Genomic DNA, 10,399 nt, shown 5'->3' on the forward strand with positions numbered 1-10,399 from the left:
AATTCTAATGGGGGATTCCTTGAAGCTAGAGAAGAATGCATGGTGGCATTAGCATTAGGTCTTTACACAATTATGGCAGTAATAAGGTAGACTGAGACACACACACACACAGACGCACAGATTTTCTTACCTTGAATGAACGATAGGTGGCAATATTTATCAGGACAACATACATTAGCGAACTTATAATTTTGCTTGAAACCTCCTGCATTCATTTACACGTGTAAAAAGCGTGTGTAGTTTGATTCATTCATTCATCGTTATGATTAATTATTTGTTTTATGCTAATATTGGTTGGTATAGTATCAATTTAAAAACACAACTTGTTAGGACTCATCAATTCGGATTATTTTATAATAAAATGTGATATGGATCTGAATAAAAACGAAAAACAATGGCAACATTGGCAACATGATTAAGCATTTCTAAGATACTGTATATCTCAACACATTAGGGGTCTGGTCGAGGCCGTTGCACACGCATGCGCATTGTAGCGCCACTCAACCCGCGCCAGTGGTGAATGCACAGTGGAGAAATACAACTGCGTGATTTGGAGCGGACTGGCGGGGGTGGCGGGATCTGTTTTTTAAAGGGAATATATTGTACATTTACACCCGACTAAACAAAGAGTGACTGGAGAACAGGTAGGAAGCTCTACTCGCACACCATCTCCGCATTTTAGAGTTTTAACATGCTGGTAATATCGCAAACGAGGCCCGTCTGCATGGTGCTTTGGATGGTGTGGTGCCGCATGTCGGCTTTTTGAGTTCAAAACAAACGTGACTGCGTAGGTCATAAAATTTTGCGTTTGTACATTTCGCTGGTCCATGTGTTGAGTTGAGGGTGTGTTTATTGGGCGTTCTGTGCTTTTGTGGCGGCGCTCGTATAAACGCGTCGCTGGTTTACCAGTTGGGGAAGTTTAACGCTTTGCCTTTCCACGCCGCCTGTTCATGGCAGGAAAACTATGAAAAAGTAGGCCTAAGCGAGGCCCGAAGAGCTCCATGAATGACAGCTCCTCGGCCAATCGGAGCCGAGCGGCCCTCCCACACAAGAGCGTTTCGTCCAGTCAGCACGAGTTTCCCCGTGACGCGTTTGATGTTTCTGTAACGCTCCGCCCCCTGGTTATAAAACACCGGACAATAAAGTGTCAGTAGTGCCGGAGGCGCTCAACAATAGAGCCCTTAAAAAACGCGAGACAACGTGTTCGCCGCTATAAAACAAATGCGACATTTAAATAACTTTGGCTGCGTGCTTGAAGGAAAAATACTGTATGAGGCTTATTTTTTCAGTATGTAATAATAAAACGTACAATAATTTAGGATTGTGTGTTTAATAAGCTCGCGTTAAATATCGCCATCTCTTTGCTGAGTCATTATTTTGGCATCATTAACTCTGTGTCGGTCCAGCCCGTGTCGCTGTCGGATGTCTGTTTTTTGTGCTGGCTAAAAATACTCAGTTTAATCAGATTCTAAAATGTACGTTTAGGATGTTGTTGGCTATTCCACACCGTTTTTACTGTCGACTTTTATCGCACGGATAATCATAATGGCTATTGTCTTCCATTGTGTCTGTGTGTAAAAGCGACTGACCAGAAAACACGTGGGCCGCGTAGCGTGGAGATATCCGGTTTGTAGGTTGCCCTGAAAAAACGGTGACATCGGGCAGCCTCAGTTATGGAGAACCGACACACCCTCGAACAAAAGTAAGGCATTGCGAAATATAATGCATGTGATTTAGATTTTAAGCTTTTGTGTTAGACGTCTCCGATATGTTTGCTCGTCCTCCATATTGTGCCGGGTTCTCTGTGAAAGGAACACGCATCACACTACACTGAGGTCTTTGTTACTGCTACAGTAATAAGATGAACATCATAGACCCCATTAGATCGCAGACCTTTTGCCGGTATTTGATGACGCCGGCCAGATAAAGGCCCAGTTTATCTAATCACTGAGCGATGGCGTGCTAGCTTACAGCTGAAGCTACGAACAAGTGATCCTTAGGCATTCTTGTATGATTGAGGCCTGGCCAGTCTGAAATCATACTGCAAGCAAGTGAATGTTTGCCCTGCTGCCTTAACCAGCGATTACATCTGATGTTAGTCATACATTTCACTCACTTCCATTTGAGGGGCATGACTCACCTTAAAATATCAGTTTCCCCGTTTTGTTCTGTGTGTTGTATCATGTTAAGACGTGTTGTCTGTAGTTGATTAGGTAGTTCAGCACTTGTATTCTCTCTTTGCAAAAGTGTTCTGCAGACACAGAGCAAGTGGCACACCTAATGTTCACCTGCTAACTTGCAGAGCTTTGATTTGTCAGTGATAGGAATAAATATTAGTGAAGAGGAAGGAGGCTCACTGTGAGGTGGTCTGTAAAGTCCTTGAAAGTCTCTTGTATTGTGAGCTTTGTGTAGCATTTTAAAGATTAAATTGGTGTCTTTGTGTGTGTGTGTGTGTGTGTGTGTGTGTGTGTGTGTGTGTGTGTGTGTACAGGAAGAGAGCCTTGATGTGGGCAGTATGAGTAAGACGCCCCCTAACAGAAGAGGGATAACATTTGAGGTGGGAGCTCAGCTTGAGGCCAGAGACAGCCTCAAAAACTGGTGAGTCATGGCCTTGCTCATTCCTCTCCATCCACAGTATTGTTCACATTTGTCACTCAGTTAAATTTTGCCTCAGTCTTGGATTAACTGGTTTGTTTATTAAGCACGAAAACAAACGAATAAGGGAGGGAACTTATTCAGCTCCTGCATTACATCACTGCTTCTTTCTCACTAAACAGTAGCTGGTTGTGTATGTGTGCTCACAGGACACAACTGAAACGCTTGACTGTGTTGATCATGAAGGATTTCAAAACAAGATTTGTGACCCTTGACTAACAATAAGCAGAAAGTAATTAAATGAGATCAGTTGTGTTTCTTTGTCTTTCACAATGTTACTGTTTTATATGAGGTTGAGGATCTTGGGCCTGTTGAAACATACAGGTCATTCTGTCTGTCTTTTTTTTGATGATGCCATTGCGCACTATTTTTATGTTTTGTTTTATAGGTATGCTGCCAATATAGAGAAGATTGATTACGAAGATGAGAAAGTATTAATTCATTACCGCCAGTGGAGCCACCGCTACGACGAGTGGTTTGATTGGACAAGTCCATACCTGAGACCTGTGGAAAGGGTTCAGCTGAGGCGTCAGGGTCTGCAGGACGACCTTCCTGTAAGTGGAGAACAAATACAATCTGAGCAATGGAATACAGTAACAACTTTACAAGACATTTTGACAATGTGTTCTTTCTCCAGGGCTTTCACGTGAATGATAAGGTCCTGGCCAGCTGGTCTGACTGCCGTTTCTACCCTGCGAAGGTCATTTCTGTTAATAAAGATGGTGGGTATTAATTGCATTATGATGTAAAATCTATGTCTATCTATCTGTCTGTCTACAATAGTGCTAGTTATATAGAAAAATAGCAAAAACAGGTTTATTTCAGTGTGTGAAGTTTGTTTCTCCCCATCAGCTTCCTACACTGTGAAGTTTTATGATGGCGTCATTCAGACAGTGAAGGACATACACGTGAAACCTTTTATAAAACAGGTATGTGTGATCTAGCAAATGTCACATTTTCACATCATTCCCTCTGTTCTTGGTTATGTTTTGACTTCTGTCACTTATGTCCTGCTGTGCTTTTAAATTGTTTTGCTGAATAATAGAGAGGTGGTGGGGGAAAGTCTCGCTCTGCTGAAAGAAACATGGTTAGGAGGGCTCCAAATCGTCGAGACAGGAGGCCTCAGGAGAATGGGGGTCCCAAAAACAAACGAGCCAGGCGCAGCACTTCCGATCAAGAAGATGAAAGCAACAGTGAAGATGAAGAGCGGGAAGAGAGGATGATAAATGAGAAGAACAAGAAAACAAATGGTGAGGTGGTGACTGCACCCACCATAAAACAGGAAGAGAAACTGTTAGAGCAAACAGAACAGAAGAAGCCCAGAGATGGAGAAAAGGTGTTGGGACTTACAAATGGAGTCAGGTTGGAAGAAAACAACATGCAACATGATGACAGGTGCAATGTAAATGGAGAGGTGAAGGAAGAGATGACAACAGAGAGTGAAACAAAGCCATATTCAGAGGCACCCAGGCCATATATAGAGATGACCCCTCACACGTCAGGGCAGACAGAACAGGTGTCTGTCTGTATGACAACCACAGACTCCAATGGAGATGTGGAGCAGAAGCCAAGCGTCCAATCAGAAAACTCTCAGCTTGCAGTGGACATACCACCACCTCAGCCTGTGAAACGTAAGTGTTAATAACTTAAATTGGAAGGTGTAACCTTTGAGTCATCAGTTTGTCAAAACCAATGTGTGACTGTGGTAAATTAAATAAATGATCTGATTTTAATTTTTCATAGCTGTACGGAAGCAGGGTTTTCACAACCCCAACAGGTTCAGCAGAGAACCTTGTAAGTGTGTGTGTATATGTATTGCACTAAATATTTACATTATTTGGTGTATGCACCTTTACATGCTTAATTTATGCATGTTGTTTTTCAGTATATCGAGTTATCAAAAACCAGCCACCGCCAGTTCTGTCCATCAACCTTGACCACAACCCCTTTAAGTGCAGCGCTCCTGGTTGCACAAAGTCTTTTCGCAAGGCCAAGTTGCTACACTACCATATGAAATATTACCATGGTGAAGAGCAGCCTCTGGAGGAGAACTGCAGCCCCACCAGGAGCATCCAGACCAGGGCCTCCGACAAACAAACCGCCACCTGCATGGAAGGGCCAAAGAGACGACGCACCATCTCTGCCTCTCTGCGTGAGTTCCTCCTGGTGAAACTGAGATGTCTTCTGTTTTGCAAAGCTCAAATTTAATGCAGTCATAAAATTCATTCAGACTTCATGACGTGTAACATAAAAAAAAAACCTCAGACATGTTGAATTTGTAATCATATTTTAAATTCAGTGCAAATATCAGATTATAGTATTATTGTTTTGTTTTCTTCCCCAGACTCTGTTGGTTCTGCAGCAGCACCCCGTGGTGAGGTGAAGACTGCAGGAAGACGCACATCAGCCCCACCTGATGTCAACACCCAGAGCCATCAGCAGAGGGCGCTGTTAAGGGAGAAGAGCAAAGAGAACCAGCTGGATCGAAATGGATGCCAGCAGCAGGACTTGGAGAGGAGTGGTTTTGACATTGGTGACTACAATTCTGAAAGATGTCTTTCATTAATTAAATGACATGACTGTGTTTTAGTAGTATATACTTGGTCACTATTAGGTTATGGATTAACCAATTTAAGCATGACTTGGAGGCTCCTAGTTCATACTATGAACCACAGTTATCAGTTTTAGGAAGGTTTGACAGTGTAATTTCAGAGTGACAGAAATGCCATTTATCCGGTGGTTACTGTGCTAACAAGTGGTGTAACCTTTGACACTTACAGGTTCAGTAAAAGACAAGCTTAAAGATAAGCCGAGACAGAAAGACTTCCTCCGCATAAAACTAAAGAAGAAGAAGAAGAGAAAAAAGAAGGCCAAGTCTGGTAAGCGTGGGTTCCCAGTCCTGGCTCTCTGCACACATCTGCTGCTCTGCATGTGCACTCACATTGAAAAGCTAGCCTGCAAAGCATAAATGACTTCATTCACTCCTCTTGGTGTGGTGGCTCAGACTCTGTGTGTGGGAGATGTGTTACATCTGTTGCTGGCCTCTGTCACTCCACTGCACCAATCAAATAGCTCCCCAATTCATTTTTTTGTTAATTTAACCAAAGCTTATACTCTTTTTATTTGACAGTACTACTGATGAAAAGATTTTTATGTGGCACTCAGTATAATCTAATATATATAATCTACAAATTTAATACAAATGTCCTTTAGTGACATTTCCACTGTTGTATGTCTGGCTTGGACACACACGTATCCCTTCACTACCTTAATGATCAGTTACACACAGTTTAACAGCCTCAGGATTTGGCTGTGTGGATTTTATCATATTAATTATCCCTGACTGTTGAGTCTCTCCTGTCCGCAGTGTTTGTTGTGCCACATTTTTGTTTAGTCCTTATGGACTTTCGTGTAGCATTTTCAAGGTTGACATTTTTTGTTCTACGTCTGCTTCCCCCCTCCCTGTATTAACAGACTACACAGGTAGTGAGGAGAATATTGACATCTCAGTATTGGGTCTTCAGTCCAAATTGAATTTGCCACTCAAACCCCCCCTCTCACACAATCACAAGCCTGAGGCCTACAGCTGCAGGCCTGGATACAGCTACTCAGAGCAGATACATGTGGATGGTGGGTATCTCTGACTGTGTGTGTGTGTGTGTGTGTGTGTGTATTAGTTTGTGTGTTGTATGTAAATGGCTCCCCCTCTTCTACTTTTTCCTCTTCTCATTGGATTCAATCCACCATGTTGTTTTAATTTAAACACATTTATCCCACTGGTTTTGCCATAACCTGCAGAATAAAACATGCTATCACATCGAAAATCTCACATTCCAACACTTGGTTGATTGAATCATTCGCTCTTCTTTGCTGCTACAGCTTGCTTTATCTCATAACCAATAAATCTTCCTTAAATTAAATACACTAATTTAACCTAGTGTGACCAGCGCCCTTTTTCTAGCGATTTTAAAAAAAAAAAAACAAAAAAAAAACAAAAAACAGTGGTTTATTCCTTCATGTTGTTGCAGATGAGGATAGCATCAGTGACTGGTCCACTGATAGCTGTGGCTGGAGTGATGATGACCTTGGGGTGGATTTGGACATCACCACACCTCCCCTAAGTGTGGATTCTGGAGCTGTAGACACCAATGACCAAGAGATCGTAAGATGTATCTGTGAGGTGGAGGAAGAGAATGACTTCATGATCCAGGTGGGCTGGCTTCTTACTGACACTGCTTATAGTTTAGCTCATGGTAACTTTGGAATCTTGAGTTGGCTTTTCTGTTTTGTTTTTTCACCTGCTATTATGTTGTCGTTCGACACAGTGTGAAGATTGTCTGTGCTGGCAGCACGGCACCTGCATGGGGCTGCTTGAAGAAAACGTTCCAGACAGATACACCTGCTACATCTGCCGAGACCCACCAGGTGAGGCTAGAAGACTGCATATGTCAGGTACCGTCTGCCATCTAGTGGGCAGTGAGGCAAATGTGAGAAGGATACTGTGTGCGAATAATGGACCAATTATATTTTATTCTACCTGTCAAAATACATACATAACTTGCATTTGAACTCTCCACGTTCAAAAGTGTTTGATCCCAATGGGTTAAAACGTGCAACACTTAACCCAAAGTTACCAATTGGTGAATAATGAATTGCATTTCTAAAATCAATGATAGAATAATTGTTAACTGCATTTTCCCTATCACACACAGGTCAGAGGCAGAGTCTGCGTTACTGGTATGATCGTGAGTGGTTGATCAACGGCCACATGTACGGCCTCTCCTTCCTGGAAGAGAACTACTCTCACCAAAATGCCAAGAAGATAACTACCACCCATCAGCTGCTGGGAGATGTGCATCATGTGGTGGAAATCCTCAATGGACTGCAGCACAAAATGAATGTCCTAAAGTGAGTAGAGAGGGACTGTGTGTTGACGTTCCAGGACATTACCTGGTGATGTCGAATAAAGAAAGTATTAAAGTATGTTAAACCCGAGTTCTGATTTTTGTTTTGACTCTTCAGGAGCAACACCCACCCTGACCTGCAGCTGTGGCGGCAGCCCTGGAAGCATTTGGACAGGTCTCGGATCAGCTCTGACTCGTGTCGCGGCAGCGATGCAGCTCCGTCTCCTGTGACTCCTGATGAGGACATGAGCCGTGGAGAGATTTTAATGTCCAACGCTCTGGAAAAGCTGAGTCGAGCTGCAACAGCTGCCACCTCCTCTTTATCTTGCTCCTCTTCCCCCTTTCCATCCTTCCAAGACTCGTACATTACCAGTGAACACTGCTACCAGAAGCCACGGGCATATTACCCAGCAGTGGAGCAGAGGCTGGTGGTGGAGACCCGACAGGGCTCAGAGCTGGAGGACAGCATGCGAAGCACAGAGGAGCTTCTGGAGCGGGAGCAACGCTATGGGAGCCTGTTGGAAACCGACAAACCCAAGTCAACAAACAACAGTAACAAGGTTAGGCATGCTGACTGTGGTTGCAGTTTAAAGATGTGTCCCTAACAAGAAGAATTTCTCTAACAAAATACTGCATTTCTGGTTAAAGATTGGTCAACAGGATACTTTATAATTACAGCAAGTGGGTAATTGTCTAAGCAGGTTTACATCAAAACCATGTAAGTGATACAAGGGTTTGATTCCACTTCTGATCCACTGAAGTCATAGTTAATGGGTTGGTTGGTAGTTTTATCTCTATTATTAATATGCTATGAGTTAAATGCATTTGAAGGATCTACAAATTTGGTTGTAATTACAATAATCACCTAATAATCTACATAATAGTGATGTGATGATGATTTTGACTGAATGTCTCTAGGCTTCCCTTGGTGGCTTGTTGTGCCAGGTTGAGATGAAGGAAGAGAATGGGAGAGACTCTGGCGAAGCTGCAGATAATCGCAGACACCATCAGCAGTGGCAGATCAACCTGCTGGATCACATAGACGCAGTCCAGGATGAGGTATCGCACAGGATGGACTTCATTGAGAGGGAGCTGGATGGTAAGAGCTGTAGTGTATGCTGATAATTTACTAGGTCTTCATAAGGAGGAAAAACTAAAATGTGTCTTTACAAATGAAAGTCACACTGACACCTGCCTGGGTCCTAGCATTAGCTAACAAGTATAGTTAATAATTTAGCAGTAAGTAGGTCATGTGGAGGATGTCTGTGTATTAGTAGTATGGCCTTTTGGTTAATTTAGGAATGCCACTTAGTGTTTATTGATGATTATTATTATTTTTAATATCTGATTGTGATGATTCTGGTAAATGGCACCATAACAGTCCTTTCACCTGTCCCACTCTCCAGGTTGTGCTAAAATAATTCTATCATCTATTTCTTTGTGTCACCCTCAGTGCTGGAGAGCTGGTTAGACTACACTGGGGAGCTGGAACCTCCTGAACCACTGGCCCGTCTGCCTCAGCTGAAACACCGCATGAAGCGGCTGCTGACACAGCTGAGCAAGGTGCAGCAGATCGCCCTGTACAGCTCCACATGAGGGCGCCAGTGAATGGCAGTTGCCTCAAGCACCAAACAGAATGCAGAAACAGTGTAGCTGGGGGAAGCTCGCTGGTACCTAGCTGCATAAATACAAGCGTGAGGTTCAGATTGTTCAGCACATACTTTCTGACCTGAGGTTTTTTCCCCCTTTGTCTTTTTTGAAAAGGGTCTGTGTGAAGAAATTTGATGCTGCAGTAAGCCAATGTCCTATTTGAATATTGAAGATAACACACATGGACCGTTAGCAGCATAAATCAGGATTAAACACAAAAAGTAACCTCATAAATGCAGGAGGAAATCCTTAGGACCAGATTACACTTCTATATTTCCCATGCAATCCCAAACCGTTCAAATGCCTTTTGTCTAAGCTACTGCTTACGGTTGCCCTGTACCCCTCAGCACACAGTGCTTTACATGCAGAAGCTTTATATTTAAAATTGCATTTGAGTTCCTGTACCTTACAGTCTTTTTGCAAGATTTTAAAAACACATTTCAAATGGTCAGTGCATTAACCATTGTCCCAGAGTTGAGTTTTGTTGTGCAGCAGCGTTTCCACATTCGCTCAAAGTGTGCACAGATGTTGACTTGAAGGCATCCAGTCTACGTCGGGTCAACAAATACTCTGCTCTGTTTTTGACCTACTCAAGGGTTTGTTTTAAGACACTGTGAAATTTATTTCTGGAATCAAAGGCATCTTCAGCTTAAGGGTTGATTTTTTTTTTTTTTTTTTTTTTGTCTTAAACTGTAATGCTTCTTTTTACCTAACTGTCGTCTGGAGTTTTATCTGTTAATCTTTGTTTGTCTGTTACCGTATACTTAAATTTACTCTTTGCATTGTTGTTGCTGTAGCACTTGATCTATTATTCACTGTAATCTGTAACGTTGGCTTTTCTCCTAACCTTTTATTTTGTGCTTTGTCACAAACTCTGACGTGTTTATTTTCTCTGTTTTGTTCTTTGTTTATTTACAGTATTTTGTTTCTTTGTAAATATGTCATTCGACAAACGCGCTCTTCGTTCTTGAAAACATTCTCCAAATACAGATATTGTATGCTACTGTACTGTAAGTGTCTGGCCTAGAAGCAGGGAAAATGTCAAACAATGCAAACAGATTTGCTGGTACACAAATAAACTATCATTGTTATTAATCACCACAAACGTGCTGGGGCTGTTTTCTCATTGTGGACAAAGACTTTTCAGATCACCCTGTGATAAGTGTTTTCCATGCTTATATTATTGATGG

The 10,399-nt window shown here is 42.4% G+C and overlaps 1 protein-coding gene across 4 annotated transcripts; it reads left to right on the forward strand.

The window, feature by feature from the left end:
- The first annotated feature begins 487 nt into the window (after positions 1 to 487).
- On the forward strand, positions 488 to 10,314 carry phf20a (PHD finger protein 20, a). Of its 4 annotated transcripts, none has more exons than XM_055508684.1 (17): positions 488 to 644; positions 1,582 to 1,702; positions 3,044 to 3,209; positions 3,293 to 3,377; positions 3,508 to 3,584; positions 3,701 to 4,286; positions 4,399 to 4,449; positions 4,541 to 4,807; positions 5,000 to 5,188; positions 5,436 to 5,534; positions 6,130 to 6,285; positions 6,684 to 6,865; positions 6,981 to 7,080; positions 7,368 to 7,563; positions 7,678 to 8,119; positions 8,478 to 8,658; positions 9,013 to 10,314. In XM_055508684.1, exons 2-17 carry the CDS (start codon positions 1,674 to 1,676, stop codon positions 9,153 to 9,155), a joined length of 2,949 nt encoding a protein of 982 aa, XP_055364659.1. In that variant the 5' UTR covers positions 488 to 644; positions 1,582 to 1,673; the 3' UTR covers positions 9,156 to 10,314. The 4 variants fall into 4 exon arrangements, with proteins under 4 accessions (XP_055364659.1, XP_029005908.1, XP_055364658.1 ...); XM_029150075.3 differs by lacking the exon at positions 1,582 to 1,702 and adding an exon at positions 2,492 to 2,598 and having other exon boundaries at positions 489 to 644; XM_055508683.1 differs by lacking the exon at positions 488 to 644 and adding an exon at positions 2,492 to 2,598 and having other exon boundaries at positions 1,576 to 1,702.
- The last annotated feature ends 85 nt before the right edge of the window (positions 10,315 to 10,399 follow it).

This window comes from Betta splendens, chromosome 5 (genome assembly GCF_900634795.4).
Source record: "Betta splendens chromosome 5, fBetSpl5.4, whole genome shotgun sequence".
Taxonomy (NCBI): domain Eukaryota; kingdom Metazoa; phylum Chordata; class Actinopteri; order Anabantiformes; family Osphronemidae; genus Betta; species Betta splendens.

Bases quoted from the DNA above. Each gene is read 5' to 3' on its own strand.
- phf20a (XM_029150075.3), top strand. From the start codon at position 2,516: ATGAGTAAGACGCCCCCTAACAGAAGAGGGATAACATTTGAGGTGGGA. The intron at 5,535-6,129 runs GTAAGCGTGGGT...CTGTATTAACAG, and splicing joins AAAAAAGAAGGCCAAGTCTG to ACTACACAGGTAGTGAGGAG. The intron at 7,081-7,367 runs GTGAGGCTAGAA...TATCACACACAG, and splicing joins CATCTGCCGAGACCCACCAG to GTCAGAGGCAGAGTCTGCGT.